Raw genomic sequence first — 27,243 nt, 5'->3', positions numbered from 1 at the left:
CCTGAGGTCCCAAAGAGCCTTCCAGGGAGTCAAGGAAGGAAACACTATTTTCATAATAATTGCAATGATAGTAATTCTAATTTTATTAATAAGAGTAAAACTTTCATAATCTCATATTTTATTTCATAATTTCATGTTAGTAGACATAATACTAATTGTCTAATAATAATTTTGTTTTTCACTGTGTTGACATTGGCATTGGTGGTGCAAAAGGAATAGAGGGTAAGTAACTCTACTGATACCTTAGCATGATTCATGGCAGTGGTACCAAAGCAAGTTATTCTTCACTACTATGTGCTCATAAGAAGAAGAAAAAAGCTAGTTTCATTTTAAAATGTGCCTGATGAAGCAGTACTTTTATTAAATCCCAATGCTTGAGTACACATCTTTTTAATATTCCATGTGATGAAATGGAAAGTACCGATAAAGCACTTCTGCTGCATACCTAAGTATGTTGTTTTCTTGAGATAAAGCCCTTGTACCATCATTTGAGTTAGGAGTTGAACTAGTCATGTTTTTCATGGAACACCGTTTTTACTTGAATGAATGACAGACAGACTTTGGTATTCAGATTTGGGTATTTGGCAGATATTTACTCAAAAATGAATGTACCACCCTTTCTGGCAATGACAACCTCCCCACGAGAACGTGTCTCTCGCAAAGGATCTCCTTCATCCCTCTCCAGAGGAGAAGAGGAAACACAAGAAGAAGCACCTGGTGCAAAGCCCCAATTCCTATTTCATGGATGTGAAATACCCAGGATGCTATAAAATCACAACCATCTTTAGCCATGCACAAATGGTAGTTTTTTTGTGTTGGCTGCTTTACTGTTCCCTGCCAGCCTACAGGAGAGATAGTAAGGCTTACAGAAAGATGCTCCTTTAGACGGAAGCAGCACTAAAAGCATCCTGAATCAAGATGAATGGGAAACCATCCCAATAAACACATTTTTTTTTTTTTTTTCCAGTACGCGGACCTCTCACTGTTGTGGCCTCTCCTGTTGCGGAGCACGGGCTCCGGACGCGCAGGCTCAGCGGCCATGGCTCATGGGCCCAGCCGCTCCGCGGCATGTGGGATCTTCCCAGACCGGGGCACGAACCCGTGTCCCCTACATCGGCAAGCGGACTCTCAACCACTGCGCCACCAGGGAAGCCCCAATAAACACATTTTGGATTAAAAAAAAAAGAATGTACCAAGTCTGTCACTTCAAGGAAAACAATAGACACTATGGTTACCAATGATAAAATTGGAGCTTTCCAGTAGAAATATAAGAATTTTGGAAAACTCATACATATCTCAGTGAGCTTGATATCTTGCCAATACATAAAGACCTTTCTGATAAGGTCAGTGGTTATATTAATGAATGGTATTTAAAAATATATATATTATAATGACATGTGACAATATTTGGAAGATCTGCATAACTCAGTGAACCAATATTTTCCCAATGACTGATACATACTTTTAAAGAATCAATCACATGGGTAAAAGATCCATTCAAAGTGAAAGGTAGATCCGTGGATTTCCTTGATGTGGTTTTAGATTCCACCTTGCAACTAACCTTTAAGAAGCTATCACTTGTCGAGTTTCAGTGTATTATCAAAGAAAAATACCTTCAATAATCAGAAAAGGCTATTAAAATATTCCTCCTTTTCCCAATTGCATCCTTGTGAGACCAGATTCTCTCCATATAGTTCAACCAAAACAAAACATCACCACATTGAATGGAGAGAATGGAGAGGCAGATATAAAACTCCATTTTTCTTTTTTTTTTTTTTTTTTTTGCGGTACACGGGCCTCTCACTGTTGTGGCCTCTCCCGTTGTGGGGCACAGGCTCTGGACGCGCAGGCTCAGCGGCCATGGCTCACGGGCCCAGCCGCTCCACGGCATGTGGGATCCTCCCAGACCGGGGCACGAACCCGCGTCCCCTGCATTGGCAGGCGGCCTCTCAACCACTGCGCCACCAGGGAAGCCCCAAAACTCCATTTTCTACTGTTAAGCCAAACATTAAAGAGATTTACAAAAATGAAAAACAATGCCTTTCCTCTTGCTCATTTTTTATTGGAGGGGAATATATATTTTTCATTAAATACATTATGTTAAGATTTAATAGGTTTATTTTAAGTATTTAAAATAAAAATTAAAAAATTTTCTGTTTTAATTTTTAATACAGTAAATATCAATATCTAAACCTATATAAACTAAAGTTTTTTGAGATCTTTGATGATTTTTAAGAGTGTAAAGAGGTTCTGAGACCAAAAAGTATAAGAACCACTATTCTAAATAGTTCTCCAAACTTGGGCTGGTCTCCTTTGACTATTCACAAGAAGATAGTACTTAGGGCCAAACCTGTAGTAGAAAATGATCACTTCCTAGCCACGTTAGCCAGGGGAACATTGTGAAGAAGGATCCTCAGAAATTAGAGTTAGCATTGTAATAGTTCATTCTCACAGTAACAGGCAAGTCTAATACAGTAGGACCATTGAGTTTAAGGAAGGCAAGAAAAAGACCTTTGGGGAAAGACAGGCTGCAAGTCTGCATCAGGAAAAATAAATAGCTGAAACAAATGCCTTTTGATTAGGAGTTCTGTTTGCTCTTGATATGTGTGTCCCTGATCTATTTATAGGAGTAACTTCTCCTTTCCTGATCAAAAAAGACAAAAGGGATTCTTCAGTTGGGTCTCACCATGGGCCCACAATTTCTGCTCAAGAGGGCGTAATAAAAAGTGTGAGAACAGTGCGTTGTTGGAATGGTACCATGGTCAACTTTCAAAATTTAGCTCTGGGCTTCCCTGGTGGCACAGTGGTTGAGAGTCCGCCTGCCGATGCAGGGGACACGGGTTCGTGCCCCGGTCCGGGAAGATCCCACGTGCCGCGGAGCGGCTGGGCCCGTGAGCCATGGCCACTGAGCCTGCGCGTCCGGAACCTGTGCTCCGCAATGGGAGAGGCCACAACAGTGAGTGGCCCGTGCACCGCAAAACAAACAAACAAAAAATTAGCTCTAAGATTGATGTAGGAACCCCTCTATGGTCTGTCTCCTTTTCAGTCAACAAGAGAACAAAGTCAGCCCTGAGGCTCAGGACCTTTAGGATTCTGACCTTCAGTCTGAGGGTAGAAGGTGAGGTATATACCTGAGTATTGTTTAGGCTCTGAATTTAATAAGGACAAAAAGCCATGAGAAACCATTTGACTCATTTCAGCCTCTCCGTGTCCTGAAATATTCCATCTTACTGTGATGAAAAGAATCAAAATATGATCTAACTCAAAAATGGGTTGTTGTCCAAGAGGAAAGGGAATAGTGACCAATTGTAGCTTCAGATGGGATTATTTCTGAAAATAGAAGACAGAGCATTACCAATGAGGTCAAAGTAAGAACTGACTGGAATCACCCAGTAGGTTCTTCAGTCCTTGGTTTGATCATTGCAGGAAGCTTTCCTGATAGCACCTTGGATATCGACACAGGCCATCTTGATCACAAATTACTATTTATCTTCCTCAACACTTATATGTGAGGAAAGTAAAGAATAACGATATATATGTGAACCCTGGAGTCAGCCTGTCTGGATCTGATCCTGTATCTCTTTATCCTTGTATCTCTCTATCTCTATATCTGTATCCTGTATCTCTCTGATCCTGTATCTCTCAAGGCCTCAATTTCCTTCTCTGTAAAATGAGAAGAGTGATAGTACTGACTTTTAAGATTCTTGGGAGGATTATCTAAGATAATGCGTATAAAGCACTTAACACAAGACATGGCACATACTAAGCGCCTAATAAACGGAAGTTATCATGGAGCGTCTTTGCTTCGTATTCCCATCTGTCAGCAGTTTTTTCCGTTATTTCTCAACATAACCCCTTTCTTTCGGGGCTGCTGATCTCTGAGGCATCTGGTCCCTTATATCCCTGAGTCATCATCATTGAGATGCTGGGTTTCTGAAGTCATCCCTCCTACTGCTCTCTAGGGCTCCCTCTCTTGACTGCTTAGCTCTCTCACGGGGGCTCAGACCCACAAGCCGTGGCTGCGAGTCTCTGTCGGGCTTGGCCACCCGTCTTGGAGAAATGTCCTCAGTGCCCTTGGTGATCACCTAAGACTGAGACCCATTGAACCCAGAGAAACGCCCCAGCCCAGAAGCGGGAGTAAGGCCGGGGGTGGGGCCGTCCCCTGAGGTGAGAACAAGGCTAGGGGCGAGGCCTTGCTCGGAGGTGCGCGCAAGGCCACACCCCGAGGTGAGCGTGCTGGGGGCGGAGCCACACCCGGTGGACGTGAGGCCGGGGGCGTGGCCGCGTCGGGGAGCCGCCCGGACAGTTAGAGATGCGCCAGCTGTCTACACGGGCGGCGCGCGCAGCTGCCCCCGGGCGTGAGGCAGCGCAGGGGTTAAGGCAGTCGGCGCCACCTGGGCGCCGCTGAGGAGACCCACGAACCGGCGAATCGCGCGCTGGCGCGGCGAACAGGTGCTTGTGCGCGTCAGGCGCCGGCAAGGGGCGGGGAAAGGGGGCGCGGCCGGAAGCCCCGGGCGGGGTGCGGCCGGCCGGCCGGGTGAACTGGAGGAGCTGAGGCAGTCAGGAAGGAGCTCGTCGGTCTGCGCGGCGCGCGATGTGGAGCCGCCGCCTCGGCCCCTGCAGCAGCCGCTGTCGCCGCCGCTGCTGCTGGGGCTGCCGCCGAGCCGAGGGACATGGAGCGAGGCTGCAGAAAGCGGCCACCGGCAGCAGCAGCAGCGAGCGTCGCAGCGACAGCGGAGCGCCGCCCGCCCCGTGAGGCGCTGCCCGGCCGGCGGCGGCAGCGTGAGCGGCAGCAACAGGGTGGTTGAAAAGCCGGCGGCGGCGTTCCTCCTCGCAACCGCCCCTCCCGCTTCTCCTTCCCTCAGTCTTCGCTTTCTCAGCCTTCCCTTTGCCACCCCGTCCTCTTCCCCAGCGCTCGCGAAGCAGCTGAGCCCGGGGGCGGGGGAAGGGGGCGCGTGCCGCCGGCGCGGGGGAGGGGCGGCGCGGCGCGCGCCGCGCCCAGGGCTCTCGGAGACCCGGGGGGCGCGTGCCGCGGCGTGAGGAGAGGCGCGGGGCGGTGCGACGGGGCCCCTCCCACTTGCAGCCTGGCGCGCGCCGGCCGGGCCGCACCGCTGCGGGCTCCGCGCGCGCGGGCCATGTCCGCCTTCTACCTGGGCTTGGCTGGCCGCGCTTCAGCACCCGCCGAGCCGGACAGCGCCTGCTGCATGGAGCTGCCCGCCGCGGCCCCGGACGCAGTCGGGAATCCAGCCGCAGCTGCCGCCGCCGCCCTTGTCTCTTTCCCCGGGGGCCCCGGGGAGCTGGAACTGGCGTTAGAGGAGGAGCTGGCGCTGCTGGCGGCCGGGGAACGGCCGTCCGACCCCGGAGAGCATCCTCAGGCAGAGCCCGGGCCTCCAGCCGAGGGGCCCGAAGTGCAGCCGCCGCCCGCCCAGGATCCCGAGCTGCTGTCGGTGATCCGGCAGAAGGAGAAGGATCTGGTCTTGGCGGCCCGACTGGGCAAGGCACTGCTCGAGAGGAACCAGGACATGAGCCGGCAGTACGAGCAGATGCACAAGGAGCTGACAGATAAGCTGGAGGTGAGGACGTCCCTCCTGGGATGGGTGGGAAGCGGGGGGCGGGGGGGGAGCCCAGGCACCCGCCTGCCGGCCCTCAGTAGCTTCGGGAGCCACTCACCCACCCCACCCCATCCCACCTCTTTCTTGCTCATCCTCCCTCACAGAAAACCACCTGGAAGCGGGGTAGCATGGAGGGTTTTGGATTATCAGACGAGGGCATTCATTGAACCCACCTGGCTTTCCCACCCTACTCACAGCAAACGGGTCTGTGCACGGCTCCAAACACTGTGGGCCGTTGTGTATACGTACACAACGTATAAAGATGCTGTACACAGCATCTAAAATAGAGTTTACAGTATGACTAATTTATACAGCACTGAGGTGATGTCCGCACACAGAGAAATTTGAAAGTCGCGAAGCATTTAAAATATGCTCCATGTTTTCAGAGAAGTAATTAATCGCTAATCAGGGTGTTAGCCTAAAGCTTTTCAGCTTTGGAGTTAAGGCCTCCAGATGCCCTTGTCTTAACTTCCCGGCAGCTCAGAGTTGTGGGAAACAAGTGCCCCTAAAGGAGCTTCATATAGCCTTCAAATAGTTAAGGATTAGGAAGTATGATTCCATTGCAGAAGTCAGGTGAGCCTGGGCTCCGCATGTAACCACTGGTTGTGGATTTGATTTGGACCTCAGTATTTACATGTATTTAAACAGTACTTTTCTGTTTCTGTTCTGGGTCTCACACATCCAATTGGATGGCCAAATGCAACCTGTGAGAACCATACAACTTTAACCATTGTTATTAATACCCCTTAAAGTATCTGTAAGATTTCTGCCACTTCTCTGGACCAAAGTCTTTTGCAGCTATGCCTGTTTGTTTTCTTGACCTTAACTAGAAAAGGGCCTTGAAAGTGGTACAGGTTGCCACCATTTATAAAAATTAGATTTTTTTTTTTTTTAAGTGGCGGTAGGGGAGGTGCATCTATGGCAGTGGGGATGAGCTTATCCTTTTCTGCCTGTGCATTTACTGTTGTTACCCAGTTTGGTTGCAGCCAGTTCTTTTTATTCTTAGTTAGAAGAGAATAGTGCAACCCTGAATGAGGTCTAAAATTGACCATAGTCTGGTTCCATATCACTGCTGCTGGTCAGACAGTCAGAATGTAGATTCAGAAACTTTTCTATAATAAGAAGTGTGTCTGTATTCCAACGACATATCAAAAGTAAATCAGGGAGGAAAAAAAGGAAACCACTGTAACCCTGTAGTTCAGTTGGCCTCTTAACTAGGTCTGCCGGTCGATGAACTCCTGAGATACCTCTCTGAAAAGTGGTTTGTGAAACCTATAGGTAGACTGCCAAAAAGCAACCCAGTGAATTGAATTGTTTAATTTTCACTTGAAGTAGAGGTCTAGGAGTAAAAGGGTGTCTTTTTTTTTTAAGAGATTTGATTACAGGCTCTATATACAAGTACTACTGCAGAGATTTATGCTTGTGATTTGAAATTCCTTCAGTGAGGGACTTGATTAAAGAGACAGCTAACTTGAAAGGAACATCATTATCAGTCAGTTTGATTAGTGATAGATTTCAGAATGATCCTGAGTGTGCAGTTATACACATCCTGCTTTCCATTTGGAACCTTTATACATGCCTTCAACAAAGGAAAAAGATATTCAAATTCTGTAACAAGAAAGGTTCTATTGTAAAAGAATAAATTACATTTGACTTTTTGCTGTTGACTTGATAGACAGTAATAAAATAGTTTAAAACTCTTATTAAATTATTTTTAAAAATCTTCACTCCTCTCAGGTCAGCATATGAACTCTAGTGTTAAACGTTTATTTTTAATTTCTGGAAGTTGGTTGCACAACAGTATGAATGTACTTAGCACTACTAAACCAACAGTACACTTAAAAATGGTTAATATGGTAAATTTTATGTTATGTATGCCTTACCACAATTTGAAAAATAACATTTTTAAAAGTGAAATATTGATCACTAATCAATATTAATGAGTGATGAGGGCGTTCAGTTATACAATTTCTTCTAGGTATATCTGAAAATTATCATTAAAAATTTTTAGTTTTTTTTTAAAAAGTACACTTAAAATTATCAAGGTATTGTCGTTAGTTTCTTGTTAATTCTTTTAGTATCAATATGAGAGTGACAAATCTCATTAACAGGGGACTATTTCATTTGATACCTGCAAGTGAATTTTCCCTTGCAAATTACATCTGTAAGTATATTTTTTAAGCAGCTTAGATTTTAGAATGTCTGCTTGGACAAATTCTTTCTAAAGTTTAATACAGCCACTCTGCTAGATTTTCAATTAAATTCAACATTTAGGAGTAGAGAACCAGCCATTACTTTAAAAAACATTTGTAATTTTCTACAAACTATCAGGCAGTGGAGTCAAACACGTTTTCTCATGGGTTAGTTTGAAAGATAAACACGAGTGGACTCTGAGAGAATGTTGGTTTGACTATTAAATAATGAGACTGGTTTTGTTTTAGTCCCATCTGCTTACTTACTACTTCAAAACTGGCACCTTTCTAATTTCAGAACCAAGTCATTTTCAAGATCTTTTCTACTTATTCATTAGCTATTATTGAATACCTCTCCAGTTCTGTGCACCCAACCCAATATTGTGTTTTGTCATTTAAAACGTAAAGTACTAGATCTTACACTGCTCTCTCATTAAAGGCACACTCTTTAAAGTCTTTAAAGGTTAACATAGAAGGTTTTTAGTTAGGCGTCTCTTAGGGTTAAAATGAAGATTCAATTTAATTTGAGAGATTGTAAGGTTTTGGTAATTTTTTTTCCCACCCTTAAATTGACTATCCTGTATTTTATTCATTCTCTGAATCAGATTTTCACTTGCTTAATTTTTAAATATAAATTTATTTATTTGTTTATTTTTGGCTGCATCGTTTATTTTGTTGCTACGCTCACGCTTTCTCTAGTTGCAGTGAGCGGGGACTACTCTTCGTTGTGGTGCGCAGGCTTCTCATTGCAGTGGCTTCTCTTGTTGCAGAGCACGGGCTAGTTGTGGCTTGCGGGCTCTAGAGCACAGGCTTAGTAGTTGTGGCGCACAGGCTTCGTTGCTCCGCGGCATGTGGGATCTTCCCGGACCAGGGATTGAACCCATGTTGCCTGCATTGGCAGGTGGATTCTTAACCACCGCGCCACCAGGGAAGTCCCTCATATGCTTAATTTTTTTTTTAAATGCCTTTAGCTATTTTATTTCTTCTGCATCTACGGTTAGCCCTTTTGCTTTTAAAACATATCCAGCCAGGTCCTTAGTAGTTTCTTTTTTTTCCCCGGAATATGAACTAAGACAGTAACTTGGGTTTATACCACTTTTTTCTTCAGAGATTAAATCGTTGTTTAGTTTTTTAAAATTATTTATTTATTTATTTATTTATTTATTTATTTATTTTGCGGTACGCGGGCCTCTCACCGTTGTGGCCTCTCCCATTGCGGAGCACAGGCTCCGGACGCGCAGGCTCAGCGGCCATGGCTCACGGGCCCAGCCGCTCCGCGGCATGCGGGATCCTCCCGGATGGGGGCACGAACCCGTGTCCCCTGCAGCGGCAGGCGGACTCTCAACCACTGTGCCACCAGGGAAGCCCCGTTGTTTAGTTTTTTAAAAATATGTTTTTAAAGTCCAGGATTCCCTTTTATTCCCATTTTAGCTGAGCATGAGTTATCTCTTACTGCAGAGGTAATCTCTTTCCTCGATTACATTTTCTTCCCCCTTACCTAGGCCAATTCTAATGATTCTAGCACTGTTTTTTTTTTTTTTTTCAAGAGGCAAAACAAGTAAGGTAAAAATGATTCATAATTGGGTAGTACATTTAGGTAAGCAAACGCAGGGGTCCTTATTTGCATTCAGCGCTTGGTCCACTTAAAAAATAGTATTTTTCTTTGTATTTTTTAAAAACCATATCCTGGACTTAGGAGAATAGTACTGCCTTTTTGGTTCTTTGCAGAAATCCATTTCTGTAACAACCAATTTTAGGTGGGCTAATGATATTAACTTTTGTTTTTTCAGAGTTTTAAATAAACTGTTTTTTAGAATGGTTTTAGATTTACAGAAATATTGGAAAGATGGTACAGAGTTTCCATATGCCTGCTCCCAGTTCCTCTATTATTAACATCTTACATTAGCATGGTATACTTGCCATAATTAGTGAACCAATACTCATGCATTATTGTTAGCTAATATCCTTAGTTTATTCAGATTTCTTTAGCCTTTGCCAAATGTCTTTTTCTGTTCCAGGATACCACCTTACATTTAGTTGTGTATCTTCTTAGTCTCCTCTTTCCTGTAACACTTCCTTAGACTTTCCTTATTTTTGATGACCTTGATAGTTTTTTTTCTTTTTTTATTGAGATATAATTGACATACATCATTATATTAGTTTCAGCTGTAGATATTAACCTTTTAAAATACCATATAACCCCAAGAAGCAGGGAATAGCATGGGCAGAGCCTGACCTCCACACTTGCTGATACTCTGCCTAGAGTTTACTGGTTAATTTAGCACTTAATTGAAAGTATAATCCTAGGAGAAACCTTTCTTTTCTCAGAGTAGACAAAAGGCTAAATTCTTTATGTTCATTAATAGGAAAGTCTTGATTTTTTTAATTAAAGTATTGGGAAACTTGAATTAGGAAGTTTGTCACGTGTGCAAAGAAATGTAAGGACAGAAGAGATAGATCAGCACCACCTGTCCTCAACCCTGCCCCACCCCCCCGCAAGTGGATTAGATTGTTTTAGTTGCTTGGTTGGGCTGTTCACTAACAGCTGTTTGCTGAATATTTTTAAGTCTCTCAGTTCTTTTAGAACACAAACCTAATTTATCTGGCCTCTCAGTAACACTGTGATTACTGAGTTCTTGCTGTTCCTTCTGCTCAATCTTTTCCATTTTGGAAAAACTCAATAAAACAAAGTATCACAATTTTAGGCTGGTAATTACCATTTACTTCTGCATTTCATCTTTCTGAAGTTTGTATAGTGACTAAAACATTCTCATTTTTGGAAGTTTAGCAAAGTGAGGGAAGCATAGAGCAGAAAATTTTCATGCTGAGGAGTACAAGTCCCTCTCGTCATTCCTTTTCCCCTGTGCTCCAAACTGAGGCTGTATAAAGTATAACTATCATTTGACTTTTTCAACAAATATACCAGAGTGGCTATATCAAAATTAATTATTCCCTTGAAGTGGTCAACTTTGGAGGCTATACACTTATTTCAGTGAAAACTGCCTTTGCTGATGTTCTCAGAATTTTAATTTTTCTGACTGCTCTGTCATGGTAAGTTTGCATCTTTTGGGGGTAAATTAGACTTTCAGAAACATTTACAAGTCACTCAGAGCAAATCAGGGGAATAAAATGGCAGGATGAAATGAGATAATCTCTTTTTAGACACATCTCAGATGTGAAGTAATGGGACTGATTTTCTTGTATAACTGTGCACTGGCCCTTAAAGCTTTCCAAAAGAGGCATTCCAAAAAGCATTCGAAAGATGAGAACTTGGGTAGAATAAGAGTGTAGGTTCGTTCCCAAGGTGAAAAGATGTTTGAGTACTCTGAAGGTGAGGATTCAAATGCTCATCTTAGCTTGTTGAGACAATCTCAGTGCTTGATATCAACCTTCAGTGCATCAGAATTTCCAATAGAACCTAGATAGATAGACAGATAGATAACCTGCCTAGGCCTCATCCCATTCTTAACTGAATCACATCTTTGGAATTAGTATTTAGGTGGATATATTTTGAACAATTATACCAGAGATTTTCTGACAGCAAAAGTTGAGAACCATTGTTTTACATTTCATATATTCCCTGAGGTATAGTTTGGCTTTTTTGTACATACTATGCTTTTTAAGTAGGAGAACATACTTTCCTCTGAAAAGACAAATTTGTATTTATCTCACAGAAATAAAAAGATGTTCTTATTTCCTTCAATCCAAAAGAGTTCTTTTCTGTCGAGCTGCTACTTCAAACCATCTGTACTTTTCCTGCATACCATTTGTCACGCTGTACAATTTAATACTTTTATCACCCTCTCCCACTAGAATGGAAACTCCATAAAGGTAAGGACCATTATGTCAGTGACTAGCCTATAACAGGCACTCAAGAATAAATGAAAAGATCAGAAATAAATATGCAAGGCTAATAAGTCATGATTTAATAAAAGTGGGCCTGAATCTGAACTTGCCTTAATGATTTTGAAATACAGTGCTATATATAGCAAGAAATACTGAGTTGTGATTTAGAGCATTAAACAAAGTCAAGTGACTAAGACACAAATCCCAGCTCTCCCTTGAGCTTGTTATTGAATCTCTTATCTTCTGCTGCTTCATTTGTAAGAAAAGGTGGTTAATCTGAAGCATCTCTGGAGTTATTTCTAGCTCTGAAAATTCTGTGATTCTAAGTGCCTGCTATTATGCCAGGCATAATAGATGACAACAAAAGAAATTTTCTTAAGGACTCATTTTAAGTTGTTTAAATGTATATTTCACCAATTAACAGATGATTTACTAAATTTCAAGTGAGTTCCTAAGTCTAGAACCCCCATTCCTAAGGATAAGAGTAAACATTAAGTATTTTCAGTAGGAATGGCATTCTGTTTGTGAAATCAGCCTTTCCTACTCTGGAAGAAGGGAATATTTTTGCAGCTGTGAAATGGGCAACTTCTACGTGGCAGTGTTTTGTTGTGCTGACTGACTAGGAAAAAGAGAAGAAGAGTGTGAGAAGAGAAAAAAAAATGAAAGGCTCTGGATTTTTAAAAAATATTTATTTATTTATTTGGCTGCACCGGGTCTTCGTTGCCGCTTGTGGGATCTTAGTTGTGGCATGTGGGGTCTTGTTGCCTGACCAGGGATTGAACCTGGGCCCCCTGCATTGGGAACGCGGAGTCTTAGCCACTGGACCAGGGAAGTCCCTGGAATTTTTAACGGTTTTAAAATCTTCTTCATTTTTCACCCAGCACTTAGAGCAAGAGAAACACGAACTAAGAAGACGATTTGAGAACCGAGAAGGGGAGTGGGAAGGGCGTGTGTCCGAGCTGGAGAGTGATGTGAAACAGCTTCAGGATGAGTTGGAGAGGCAGCAGGTTCATCTACGGGAAGCAGATCGAGAAAAAACACGGGCTGTCCAGGAATTATCAGAACAGAACCAAAGGTTATTGGATCAACTCAGCAGGGTGAGTCACAAGTTAAGAATTTATGGTATTAAATACTAAAAGTTGAAACAGAGTTTCTGTGTAATATCAACTTTATATAAGGTAAGAGTAGTTCTGATTTTTGTTGCCTTTGGTATTGATATCAACAAATGAAGTATTTTTCACCTATAAAAATTTCAGTTGTGGTGAATGAGGTGTCAGGAGCAAAAACCCTTGCCTGTCATTAGTCAGCTGTGGGACTTTGGCAATCACTTAACTTGGGAGTTTTCTCATTTTTAAAATGTAAGAGTTTGTTTAATGATTCGATGTTCCTTATATCTCTACAAGTCTATGATTCTTTTACCTAGAGAAAGTCTCACTGGTAAAATTATGTTAATGCATTTAGTTCAAATGTTAAATGGTGCTATCTTTAAACTGAAAAGCTTAGGGAAAATTTCTAGAGCAAATTATTTTCATTGGTACTACATTTGCGAATGTACATTCCTTCTTATTCTTTAAATATGAAGGGAGGTATGTGTATCTGTATATAAAATTTGTTCTCTTTATATCCACATTAAGAAAAAGTTCTTTATTTGTACCTTTATAGGGTGGTGTCATGGAAGTATTAATTAACCGAAGTCAAGATTGTAGAATCATTGCAAAGAAGGAGTTTGAGGACTGAGTAGGTGGAAATCTAATTTAAATACAGAACATACTTTTTAACAAATGCAGGAATGTTGTTTATGCCCCGGTCTCTAAAGCCACCTACTTTTGAAAATTAAGAGCTGGATTTACTATTGTACCTCAGACCTTCTTACGAGTTGAAAATAAAACGAGTTCAGTTACCAAAGGAAAAAGAACTACTCTGATAAAATCCCTAAGCATAAACGTTTGCAGGAGAGCACTGCCCTTGTCTGCATGGTTAGTGTTTGGTGCTTAGGTCTCTGGGAAAGGCTTAGCTAGGGCAGCATTTGAAGTTACTTCACTAGTTTGTGGGCTTCCCTGGTGGCGCAGTGGTTGAGAGTCTGCCTGCCAATGCAGGGGACACGGGTTCGTGCCTCAGTCTGGGAAGATCCCACATGCCGCAGAGCGGCTGGGCCCGTGAGCCATGGCCTCTGAGCCTGCGTGTCCAGAGCCTGTGCTCCGCAATGGGAGAGGCCACAACAGTGAGAGGCCTGCATACAGCAAAAAAAAAAAAAAAACTAGTTTGTGTCATAGTTGCTTCCCGTGGGGACCCTGAGACTGATCAAAACCTTCATGCCTCACAGGGAATTATAAAGTAAATGCTGCCACTAGAGAAATGGAGAGGAAGAAGGAGAGGTACGGAAGGAGTGAGCGGAACATGGTATCTCGAGGGAGATTGCGGGGGTGGGGCAGGGGAGAGACAGAAGGAGAGAGATGCCTAATAACTTGGAAAATAGCTAGTTGTGGGAGCTATCAGAATGTGAAGGTGAGAATTCAGGTGGTAGGTGGAGTTAAAGATCTTGCCTGCAGGTTTCTCATCTAGGGAATCAAATCACCATTTGACTGACTAGAAAGGAAGAGCTGGACAGTTCTTCAAGAAGTCATTATAGGGCCAGCTCAGTAGCCTTTCTGACTCAGTTCTAAAACCTTTTTTAACAACCGGGAAGGGAATCTCTATCCTTGTAAGATTTTATAGGGTTTTTTTTGGTTTTTAAAATAAATTTATTTATTTTTGGCTGCATTGGGTCTTCATTGCCTCGCACGGGCTTTTCTCTAGTTGCAGCAAGCGGGGGCTACTCGGCGAGTGGGGGCTACTCTTCATTGTGGTGCACGGGCTTCTCGTTGCAGTGGCTTCTCTTGTGGAGCACGGGCTTCAGTAGTGTGGCTTGCAGGCTCTAGAGTGCAGCCTCAGTAGTTGTGGTGCCCGGGCTTAGTTGCTCCGCGGCATGTGGGATCTTCCCAGACCAGGGCTCGAACGCATGTCCCCTGCATTAGGAGGCGGATTCTTAACCACTGAGCCACCAGGGAACTCTAAGATTTTATATGTTTTTGAGGCTTTATTCATTATTCATGAAAGATTAACCAAATAGGCCTGACCAGATTGAGTTATTTGTTCAAAAAAATTAATAATTATTCTGAACTAGTGTTTCTTATGGAGACTTATGAAAGGAATACAACAAACCAGAACAATTTAAGAGGAAATTATTTCTTGGGAGCTAAGTTCATGTTACAAAATAATGTGAGCAGAAGCCAACTCAACTCTGCTTTCTGATCTGGTGAAAGATAGGTGGCCGGAGAAAGCAAATATTAATATGGCATAGTGAGAGCACTGAGTTTGGAATTTGGATGAATGTTGAATCTTGACTCTGCTTCTCATTAACTGGGTGACCTTGTTTGTGCTTCCCTTTCCTTATCTTTATTTTTTATTAAAAAAAATTTATTTGGATGCACCAGGTCTTAGTTGCAGCATGTGGGATCTTTAGTTGCGGCACGCGGGATCTTTAGTTGTGGCATGCGAATTCTTAGTTGTGGCATGCAAATTCTTAGTTGCGGCATGTGGGATCTAGTTCCCTGACCAGGGATCAAACCCAGGCCCCCTGCATTGGGAGCGTGGAGTCTTAGCCACTGGACCACCAGGGAAGTCCCCCTTTCCTTATCCTTATTTTTTTAAATTTATTTTTGGCTGCGTTGCGTCTTCATTGCTGCACACAGGCTTCCTCTAGTTGCACTGAGCGGGGGCTACTCTTCGTTGCAGTGCACGGGCTTCTCATTGCGGTGGCTTCTCTTGTGGAGTATGGGCTCTAGGTGCGCGGGCTTCAGTAGTTGCAGCACGCGGGCTCAATTGATGCAGCATGTGGGCCCTAGAGCCTGTGGGCTTCAGTAGTTGTGGCTTGCAGGCTCTAGAGCGCAAGCTCGGTAGCTGTGGAACACGGCTTAGCTGCTCTGCAGCATGTGGGATCTTCCCGGACCAGGGCTCAAACCCCTTTCCCCTGCATTGGCAGGAGATTCTTAATCATTGCACCAGCAGGGAAACCCCCTTTCTTTATCCTTGAAATGGAGGTTGGAGACTTCCCTGGTGGTGCAGTGGTTAAGAATCCACCTGCCAATGCAGGGGACACAGGTTCGAGCCCTGGTCCGGGAAGATCCCACATTCCACGGAGCAACTAAGCCCATGTGCCACAGCTGTCGAGCTTGTGCTCTAGAGCCTGCGAGCCACAAGTACTGAAGCCCGTGCACCTAGAGCCTGTGCTCTGCAACAAGAGAAGCCACCGCAATGAGAAGGCCGCACACCTCAATGAAGAGTAGCCCCCGCTCACCGCAACTATAGAAAGCCTGTGCACAGCAGTGAAGACCCAATGCAGCCAAAAATAAATAAATTAAATAAATAAATTTTAAACATAAATAAATAAAATTGAGGTAAAAATTTGTACCTCATGCAAGTACTGTTGAAATGAAAATGAGGTAATGTGTTTATGTTAAGCAGAATATGAAGTTAAGAATATGTTTCTGTGTTGATGGTTATTCTACTAAGGCAGTATCTTTATAGTTGAGGTTCCTCTGCCAAATTTCTCTGTAGAAAATACTGATAAGCTGTTCCCAAAGGAATATAGGAGGATAACATTTCCACTAGATCTAGATTCTTGTTATCCTCTCTGGCCTTGAATGTAGGGCCTTGGTGAGTTTTGTGGCTTTTTTTCTCTTTCTCTTTTTAAGCAGGCCAAGCCCCTTGGGTTTCCATCAGCAGGCAGTTTAGATTGCATTTTATTATCATTTTATTAACTGGGTATTCAGGAACTAGAGGAGTTGGGTACTTTGAAGTGAATTAAGATTCTCCTAGGACAAGTTAACAAGCAGCAAAAGTAGTAAGCCATGCTTTTCTAACAATGTATATAATGTGTTTTTATAAGCATGAAATGTATAATATGTAAAATGTAGTATATTTCTGTGATGCTTTTGTCCAAAGTATTTTTTATTGAAGTATGGTTGATTTATTTGTCCAAAGTATTTTTAAATGTATTTCCTTTGCTGCCATGTTTTTTTGTTTTTAAATAACTGCTTTATTGAGATAGAATTCATATACCATAACATTTACTTTTTAAAAGTGTACATCACTGCTATCTAATTATACAGTAGAACATTTCACACCCCCCAAAAAAGGAAGCTTGTACCCATTAGCAATCACTCCTCATTCCGTCTAACACCCTATCTGACACCCTGACCCCTGGTAACCACTAAGCTACTTTTTGTCTCTATGGATTTGTGTGTTCTGGACATTTATATAAATAGAATCATACATATGTGACTTTTTGTGACTGACTTCTTTCCCTTAGCATAATGTTTTCAAGGTTCATCCACATTGTAGCATATATCACTACTTCATTTTTATGGCTGAAGAATATTCCATTGTATGGATATAACACATTTTGTTTATTGATTCATTAATTGATGGACATTTGGGTTGTTTCCCCTTTTTGGCTTTTATGAATAAGACTGCCATACACATTCATGTTCAAGTGTTTGTGTGATCAGCGTTCTTTTCAGCTCTAAATTAGGATGCTATGAGCATATGTATCCCATGAGCTTCTGGATCCTCATTATGATGAAGGAAGGGATGGGTAGTGTTGTAATTTTATAGCTGAGAAAACTTGAGGGACAGAAAGATATGTGACTTAATTAAGGCTCTTGCGGTTCAAGACTGATGCAGTTTCCTGTGCCTCAATTTCAAATTTCTGAGGCAGCAGTTAAGGTCACAGACTTTGGAGCCCAGGCAGCCCTGGGACCAGATACCGTCTCTGCTATTTACTAGCTAAGTGAGTATGGGAAAGTTTTTCCACTTTTTAAAATCGTAGTTTCCTCCTCTGTATAATGGAAACAATTACACTATTACTATTATCTGATGCTGTTATGAGGACTAAATGAGTTAATGTATGTAAAGCTCTAACCACAATGTCTAGCATACAGTGAGTGCTCAATAAATGGTAGCCATCATAATTATCATGTCCTCATCATGTAGATGAGATTTCTGCATCTTGTCCAATGTTGATTCTCTAATTTGAGAGAGTGGAAGAATCTGAAGTGTCCCCAGCACATATCGGCATGTAAAAATATTTTGTTTAGTAGTCAAATCTCTACTCAAAAATATTTGTGTAAAATTGACCCTCCTAGGAGTTGAGTCAGGTTTATTCTATAGTACCAACACTGCTGCATATATCCTGGGGATACCCTTGTCCCAGTTCATTTGCTCATTTGGACAAAATGCCCTCTAAATTCTCTTCTAGCTCCTAAATTTCTGTGAAACTCATTTTTGTGAAACTCAGGTTGACATATCTGGAGAGAGTATAATTCACTTTTTAAGTTAGAAAGTCATACCATGATAGCGTTGACAGTGGGGGGTGTAGGACATGTTAAACACTTATCGTCCTAACTATATCAAAAGTAGAAAGAACACAGTGGGCCTTACTTTCAAGAGGAAAGGTGAGATATGGGCCATGCTTGTTGCCTAAGAAGAAGGAGATATAAATGCTTAACATGGAGGTTTTGTGAGAATCCTTCTGATCATAAATATAACAGCATTTTTAGCAGAAACTTCCAGAGCCCGCAGATGATTTTCTCCCCAGCAGCAGCAGCTAAGATATCAGAGTTCTGATCGGTATTAAGAGTCCTGAAGTGGTTATTCACTAATTTAAGCTACTACAGTTTGTAACACAGTTTAGGCACTATAGAAAGTTCTGTTTATATCCTTCACCTATTATTGGTGTGTAAGAGGTTTTTTTACACATTCTTGATGGTATTATATTTTCATTTTGTTTATGGACTCTTTTACCAAACAGAAGTGTGTTCTTTTAGTGAAGTCAAATTTATTAATCATTTCCTTTATGATTTGACTTTTGTGTTTTGCTTAAGCCTGTCCTCCAGGTCATGACGATATTTTCCTGTATTAATTATAAAAATTTAAGACTTGTTTTTTACATTTAGATCTTTAATCTGTCTAGAATCTATTTTTTACTATGATATGACATAGGAGTTCAGCTGTGTTTTCTATGTGATTTATTGTCTCAGCACTGTCTATATCCCCATGAATTTCTAATGCTGTGTGGATTTTTTAATGAAAAAAAAATCCTAACATTTAGTCTTGATTGAAGAGCCAAGGTAACTTAAAATAAAAATTTTAGAGGGTTATATAAAACTATTATTTTGCTAGGGCTGTTGTAGCAAAGTACCACAGACTGTGTGGCTTAAACAACAGGAAATTATTGTCTCACAGTTCTGGGGGCTGGAGGTTCAAAATCAAAGTGTTGTAAATATTGTTTCCTTTTGAGGGCTAGGAGGGAAGTATCCGCTCCAGGTTGCTCTCCTTGCCTTGTAATAGATGGCCGTCTTCACCCTGTGTCTCCTCCCTCCTTGTATATCTGTCTCTGTTTCCAGATTTCTTCTCCTTATAAGAGCACCAGTCATACTGGATTAGGGCCCCGCCTAATGACCTGTTGGTTTTTAAAAATTTTTAATTAAATAGTTGTATAGTTGATTTACAATTTTGTGTTAGTTTCTGGTGTATAGCAAAGTGATTCAGTTATATATGCATATTCTTTTTCATATTCTCTTTCTTTATGGTTTATTATAGGATATTAAGTATAGTTCGCTATGCTGTGCAGTAGGACCTTGTTGTTTATCTATTTAATATACAGTAGTCTGCATCTGCTAATCCTAAACTCCTGATTTATCCCTCCCCCACCCCCCCTTCCCCTTTGGTAACCATAAGTTTGTTTCCATGTCTGTGAGTCTGTTTCTGTTTCGTAAATAAGTTCATTTGTCTCATATTTTAGATTTCACGTATAAGTTATATCATATGGTCTTTCTCTTCCTGACTTCACTTAGTATGATAATCTTTAGGTTCATCCATGTTGCTACAAATGGCGTTATTTCATTCTTTTTATGGCTGAGTAGTATTCCATCATGTATATACACCACATCTATTTTTTTAATTGAAGTATAGTTGATTTACAATATTGTGTTAATATCTGCTGTACAGCAAAGTGATTCAGTTATACGTATATATACATTCTTTTTTAATATTCTTTTCCATTATGGTTTATCATAAGATATTGAATATAGTTCCCTGTGCTATACTGTAGGACCTTGTTATTTATCCATTCCATATATAAAAGCTTAACATCTGCTAACCCTAACCTCCCACTCCATCCCTTCCCCAACCCTGTCCCTCTTGGCAGCCACCAATCTGTTCTCTATGTCTGTGATTCTGTTTCTGTTTCATAGATAGGTTCATTTGTGTCATATTTTAGATTCCATGTGTAAGTGATATCGTATGGGGTTTGTCTTTCTGACTTAACTTAGTATGATAATCTGTAGTTGCATCCATGTTGCTGCAAATGGCCTTATTTTGTTCTTTTTTATGGCCAAGTAGTATTTCCTTGTATATATGTACCACATCTTCTTTATCCATTCATCTGTCAATGAACATTTAGGTTGTTACCATGTCTTGGCTATTGTGAACAGTGCTGCTATGAACATAGGGGTGCATGTATCTTTTTGAATTATAGTTTTGTCTGGATATAGGCCCGGGAGTGGGATTGTTGGATCATATGGTAACTTTCTTTTTGGTTTTCTGAAGAATCTCCATACTGTTTTCCACAGTGGCTGCACCAACTTACATTCCCACCAGCAGTGTAGGAGGGTTTCCCTTTTCTCTTGTTATTTGTAGACTTTTTTTGTCGTTATTTGTAGACTTTTTTGTGTGTGTGGTACGTGGGCCTCTCACTCTTGTGGCCTCTCCCGTTGTGGAGCACAGGCTCCGGACGCGCAGGCTCAGCGGCTATGGCTCACGGGCCCAGCTGCTCCGCGGCATGTGGGATCTTCCCAGACCGGGGCACGAACCCGTGTCCCCTGCATCAGCAGGCGGACTCTCAACCACTGCGCCACCAGGGAAGCCCTGTAGACTTTTTAATAATAGCCATTCTGACTGGTGTGAGGTGGTACCTCATTGTAGTTTTGATGTGCATTTCTGTAATAATTAGCAATGTTGAGCATCTTTTCATGTGCCTATTGGCCATCTGTATATCTTCTTTGGAGAAGTGTCTATTTAGGTCTTCTGCCAATTTTTCGATTGGGTTTTTTTGTTGTTGAATTGTATGAGCAGTTTGTGTATTTTGGAAATTAAGCCCTTGTAATGACCTCTTTTTAATATGATTACCTCTGAAAAGACTCTATCTACAAGTAAGGTCACATTCTGAGGTATTGAGGTTTGGACTTCAACATATGAATTTCAACCCATAACAACCATTTTGGGATGTTTTTTTGCCAACAGGTTCAACTCTTGGATTTTAGTACTGTCCATGTGGGGGGTGTTCAGAGTGGTGCCACTTTCTTTTCTTTTCTTTTTTTTTTTTTTCTGGCTGCGTTGGGTCTTCATTGCTGCATGTGGGCTTTCACTAGTTGTGGCAAGCAGGGGCTACTCTTCGTTGCGGTGTGAGGGCTTCTCATTGTGGTGGCTTCTCTTGTTGCACAGCACGTGGCTTCAGTAGTTGTCACGTGCAGGCTCAGTAGTTGTGGCTTGCGGGACCTAGAGCACAGGCTCAGTAGTTGTGGTACACGGGCTTAGTTGCTCCACAGCATGTGGGATCTTCCCAGAGCAGGGATTGAACCCGTGTCCCCTGCATTGGCAGGCGGATTCTTAACCACTGTGCCATCAGGGAAGTCCCTGGTGCCACTTTCTTTGTGAGTTGCATACACTCAATAACATATTTACTCACCAAAGATACTTATGCCTGTGACCATACAGCTAAGGTCTACCGTGACCAATGGGGAGAGATTTAGAACCTTTAATTTTATTCTTTGAAAATGTCCCAGATTCACCTCCCTCCTGCTTTTCCTCTCATGACTAACTGGCATTCAGATCTTCTGTGTAGACTAATGAAACCTTTATTATTACTATTTTTTAGATTTTTTTTTTCCGGCCACGCTGCGTAGCCTGTGGGATCCTAGTTCCCTGACGAAGGATCGAACCCATGCCCACTGCATTGCAAGTGCAGAGTCTTAACCACTGGATTGCCAGGGAAGTCCCTAGATCTTCCTTAATTCAACATTTGGCAAATACTTAATTGAGCAAGGCACAGGGGATATAGTGGAAAACCCAAGACTTTTGTTGTGTGAAGCTAGTAGGAAGAAAGATTTAAATAACTAAACAAATCCACAAGATAATTATAGATGGTAATAGGTACTATAAAGGGTGATGTGATGGCAAATGACCAGAAAGAAGAGAGTGACTTTAGAAAGTATAGGTAGGGAAGGCTTCTCTGAGGAGGTGACATTTGAGATGAGACCTGCAGGTTGAGGAATCAGCCATAAAAGAGTCAGGGGAACAGGGTTCTTTGATGGATCCTGTTAGATTGTACACTCTCTGAAGTATAGAGACCACATCTGTATTGTTTGTCGTTATAAACAGGCAACTAGTAGAGTGGGCATTCAATAAAAGATTGTTGGTTGTTATTTTTTTTCTTGACTATCTAGGGTACCTAAAAAAGAAATTAGAACTCTCTTTTTCTGAAGCTTACACTACCCCTCCATGCACTCCATAGAAGAGCACTCTTGACTATTTCAGACTCACTGTTATGCCATATGTGTGCTATGTGAAAACCAGTGGTCAAAGGAACCATGCATGTCAGCGCTGTGACAGGCAGGCTGTAGATAATGGTGACCCAGTTGCCTCAAAATCTAGTGTTGTCTTCATAGATACTCCTTCTGTAATTGCATGAAACCCCTGTCTTCCATGAATTGAGAAGAGTGACTATGGAATGGACAGAACCTTTTTTGTGTATTGATGTAAAACCTGCAAGTACTTTGGCGTTGTGCTGTGTCTCTCTGGTAGTCTGTAGGTTGGTCAGTTACTGAGTGACTGGCCCTGTAGTCCTCTGATTTTGCTGGTGGAGAGGGAAATGAGCATTTTCGCTTTTACCAAAAAGTTCTCTTGGGGAGTTCCATGGTTGCCTAGTGGTTACGGTTCTGGGCTTTCACTGCTGCAGACCATGTTCAATCCCTGGTTGGGGACCTGAGATCCTGCAAGCTGTGCAGCGCAACCAAAAAAAAAAAAAAAGTTCTCTTGTCTCATGGGATGGTTGGCCATTATTTGGGTATCATTATGGCTTTCCCTCCTTTGCTGGGGACATATAATCTGGACAAAACTGTCTCCAACTGTCTGTCATCTATTCTTAGAACCCCAAATTGTCCAAAGTATGAAGAAGGAGGCAGTCAGAGGTTTCCTTTGGAAAGCTGTATAGTGAGCGCTCTTGAACAGAGCCTCATCGAGGATGTATAGTTGCTCAGAGTACAGCCCTGGATGTAAAACTCTTGAGAATTCACCTTAAAGACCATTTTTCCCCTTCTTATTATTGTTTTAGTACTGTGCTATATTCTTTTACTTTTTATTTTCCCAGGGCCCTCCCTGTGAGTTCTTTCCCCCTTCTTTGCAGCTCTACAAGTGTCTCTAACAGACCTCTCCCTGGTTCCTTACATCCAGAATTGTGGTCATATGCCTAGTCACTATGGCTTTGGGTTACTATCTAATTGTGCCAATAGGAGAAGCAATATTTGGGGCAATATGCAAGAAGGACTGTTCCAAAGGCTGTGTGAAGCCAAAAAAAGGTTGTTACTGTAGAATCAGAGATAGAGAAGGAGATAAAAAGAATTCAACAGGAAGTTAGGCCTAGGTCCAAGGCCAGGAGAAACCAAAGCCTTCCTTTTTAAACTTGAAGGGCTTAGGCCAAGAAATACCTGGAGGAATAGTCTGAAGATTGGTGATGGAGAAGTTGAAATGAAGGAACAAAGATTCACTTTGTAGCTCAGGTGAAACCAGGTAGTTTGAAATCTATGTCTGCAAAAGCCTGGCACTCAGTAGGGTATTCTTTTTGTGAAACTTGGTTTTTCTGTCTAGGAGAGGGGTGGCTTCTTAAGAAACTAAGCCTTATTGAATATCCCTTAGTAGATATTCAGGAATTTCAATTTTGCCTCTGCCTTAAATTTCCACTTACACGTTTTTAAATTAAGAAAATATGTGTATACATTGTTTTTTTCCAACGGCAAAGAGAGTTCATGTTCATGGTAAAATGAAATTCAGACAATACAGAAATGTTTGATGTAAACAGTGAAAATTCTTGATTCTCCATCAAAGAAAGGGCTAATGACAGTTTAGTGTTAATTCTTCTGTATTTTTACATACATGCACACACATACACACTCACGTGCATAATTTTTCTATTTATATTTGCTTTTTTCTCAAATAGAATGGTTTTGTTAATTTTTTTTACTTAGTAGATCTTAGACTTTTTTTCATATTTTTAATGTTTGAATATAGTATTGCTTGTACATATGAATGTACCATAATTAGTGTAACCATTTCCTATTGAAGAGCATGTGCACTGGTTACAGTATTTTACTGTTACAAACACTGTTGCAGTGAACATCCTTGTTCATATATATCTTTGCACTTATATTATCACTTGTCTATGATGGGTTCCTGGAAGTGGGATGTCTAGGTCAAAAGATATGTACATTTAAGACTTTAATAGATATTACCATATTGCCCTCCAAAAATGTTTCAGTAGTCTGTACTCACCCTAACATTTATCTTTGTTTAAGGCTGAAGAACCTATCATTCTGCATGAATATGTAGTAAAATTATAAAGAAAACTGAGGTGTTTTTCATCACAAAAGTCAGGATACTGGTTCCCTGAGGAGTGAGGTGGGGAGGAGGAGTGGGAGAGGATGTTTGTCATCATGGAATGGTGCTAGGGGAGGAGGCTTCTGGTATGTTCTACTTCTTGACCTTGGTGATAATTACATGGGTGTTTATTTTACAGTTATTTTTTAAACAGTACATATGTGTTTTATGTATTTGTCTTTATATGTGTTATATTTTGCAATAAAAAGAAAAACCCAGGCTAAAATGTGAAAGGTTGACAAACTATGGCCCACAGACCAAATTCAGCTGCTGCCTATTTTTGTAAATAAAGTTTTATTGGAATGCAGCCACACCCATTTATTTTCATACTGTCTGTGGCTGCTTTCATGCTACGATGGCAGAGTTGAGAAGTTGTGACAGAGACTGTATGGCCCTTTAAGAACAAAGTTTGCCAACCTCTGCTCTATGTAATTGAGCTAGAATAAATTAAAAGTTAGATGGAGAGGAGCTTCCCTGGTGGCACAGTGGTTAAGAACCTGCCTGCCAATGCAGGGGACATGGGTTTGAGCCCTGGTCCAGGAAGATCCCACATGCTTCGGAGCAACTGAGCCCATGTGCCACAACTACTGAAGCCCATGCACCTAGAGCCTGTGCTCCACAGAGAAGCCACCTCAATGAGAAGCCCGCACACCGCAACGAAGAGTAGCCCTCACTCGCGGCAACTAGAGAAAGCCCATGCACAGCAACAAAGACCCAATGCAACCAAAAATAAATTAAAAAAAAAAGTTAGATGGAGATATCCAATTATGCTATAATTTATCTTTAATCAGAAAAAATACTCTAGGCAATTGTGTATTTATAATCATAATAGTTGCAATTATACCCTATAATTTGATAAATAAAAACTAAAACATATTGTCATATAAAAAAGAAAAAATCACTTACTCATTTAACCAGTATTAATAATGTGCATCTACTATGTATGATGGCACTCTTCTGGGTAACAGAGAGAATTCAGTGAACAGGATAAATTTCCTGTCCTAAAATAATGCAGGAGGTTGACAGTAAAGAAGAAAATACAGGTCTGTATCCCCAGGGTGAGCACCAGTTGCCTCCTGCCTCTCCAGGAGACTCTCCCATATCGGGGTTCAATGTGTGGACCAGAACCCAGTGTGTAGATCCAACATTCTCTGATGTTGAAGGAGAATTTGGTACAAGGCAGCTCTAACTCACTTTCACCCTAATTGAATTAATTATTAAAGTTGATTCAGCTTTAAAAAACAAAAAAAAGAAAGTACATAAAAACTACAAATCAGGTAGTGATAAATAGCTAGGAGTAAAATAAAGCCAGGTAAGGGGGAGAAAGTGGTGGCTGTGGGGACAGTTCAATTTTTGATAGAATTGTCAGGAAAGAATCTTTGAAGAGGTGAAGTTTGAGGAGACACCTGATAGAAGAGCATTCCAAACAAAGAGAACAGCCTAGGAATGAATGGAAAGCAGGCTGATGTGACCAGGGTGCAGTTGGCTTAGGAAGAGCGTAGGAGATGAGGTCAAAGGGAAGTAGTCAGTGGTCAGATGATGTAGGGCCTTTCCCTCCATGATACAGATTTGGGGTTTTATTTAGTGTGCTTCAAAGCCAGTGATGGGTTTTTGGCAGGGGAGCATCATGACCCGATTGTAACTGTTTTTAAAAGATTACTCCAGGGGCTTCCCTGGTGGCGCAGTGGTTAAGAATCCGCCTGCCAGTGCAGGGGACATGGGTTCGAGCCCTGGTCCAGGAAGATCCTACATGCCATGGAGTAGCTAAGCCCGTGCGCCACAACTATTGAGCCTGCGCTCTAGAGCCTGCGAGCCACAACTACTGAGCCTACGTGCTACAACTACTGAAGCCCACGTGCCTAGAGCCCACGCTCCTCAACAAGAGAAGCCACCTCAATGAGAAGCCCGCACACCGCAATGAAGAGCAGCCCCTGCTCACTGCAACTAGAGAAAGCCCGTGCGCAGCAACGAAGAGCCAAGGCAGATTACTCTAGCTATCTCAGGAGAATGGATTATAGGGGCCAGGGTGCAAGCATAGAGGTTAGGGAAGAAGCCACTCGCCAGTGGAGATTTGGCAGTAGCTTTGATTATAGAGGTGGTGAGAAGGGTTCGATGGGGTGTATGTTTTGAAGGTGTAATAGAACCAACCACGACTTTTTAATGGAATGGATGGATGCAAGAAAGGGAGTTAAGGAAAGAATAATAAGAAATGACTCCTAGATTTTTGTCTTGAGCTACTGAAGGAATGGTGGCATCATTAACTTGAGAGACCAAAGACTAGAGGAGAGGGGTAGGTTGGCATATAAAATCGAATAATTATTTTTGGACTAAGTTTGAGCTACCCTTTAAACACCCGTGTTAGTTTCACATAAGTAGAACAATGAGAATTCTGTTGTATTGAGGTGAAATACTGAGTTAAATTTCCCACAGCCATCTGAGCTCTCTCAGTGCCTGAGACTCTGTTTTACCATCTTCTGCTGTCAGCAGGAATTTATTTAGAGTGACTGAAGCTGTATTCAGATGAATACCCACTCCCCCAACCCCAACTTCTACCCTCTGTGATCCCCCCTCCTTCTCATTTGTCCCCCACACTCTCAGCTCCTAGAAGAGCCCCTCTTCTGAGCTGGTGTCTGTGGGATGACATTAGTAGGAGGACATTGGTGCACACAGGTGCTTTATTTCCTGCCTGTTCGGAGCTGTATTCCTCAGTCTTCCTCTAATGTCTTATCCACACACAAAGACGATAGGTTGCATACTAGCTGGAGCTAATCTTCCCTGAAAAGACTAATTTTCCCCTGAAGAGTAAACAGATCCCTGTTCTTTAAACAGCTCATTTGGGATTA

The 27,243-nt window shown here is 41.9% G+C and overlaps 1 protein-coding gene and 1 pseudogene across 6 annotated transcripts in view; both read left to right on the top strand.

The window, feature by feature from the left end:
- The first annotated feature begins 689 nt into the window (after positions 1 to 689).
- LOC131742185 (small ribosomal subunit protein eS27-like) lies at positions 690 to 901 on the top strand (annotated as a pseudogene).
- A 4,108-nt stretch (positions 902 to 5,009) lies between these two features.
- The window catches only part of BICDL1 (BICD family like cargo adaptor 1), a 99,474-nt gene continuing 77,240 nt past the window's right edge, over positions 5,010 to 27,243 (top strand). For 3 of the 6 annotated variants that reach the window (XM_059040543.2, XM_067015297.1, XM_067015296.1), the window contains exons 1-2: positions 5,111 to 5,573; positions 12,532 to 12,747. In XM_059040543.2, coding sequence (XP_058896526.1) covers positions 5,136 to 5,573; positions 12,532 to 12,747 — 654 coding nt within the window. In that variant the 5' untranslated portion in view covers positions 5,111 to 5,135. Of the gene's footprint in view, positions 5,574 to 12,531; positions 12,748 to 27,243 lie in introns of all 6 variants that reach the window. The other 3 variants (XM_059040541.2, XR_010836936.1, XM_059040540.2) reach the window with 3 other exon arrangements.

The sequence above is a fragment of the Kogia breviceps genome, chromosome 15, assembly GCF_026419965.1.
Source record: "Kogia breviceps isolate mKogBre1 chromosome 15, mKogBre1 haplotype 1, whole genome shotgun sequence".
Lineage (NCBI taxonomy): Eukaryota > Metazoa > Chordata > Mammalia > Artiodactyla > Physeteridae > Kogia > Kogia breviceps.
This window is presented reverse-complemented; position numbering and strand designations above follow the sequence as displayed.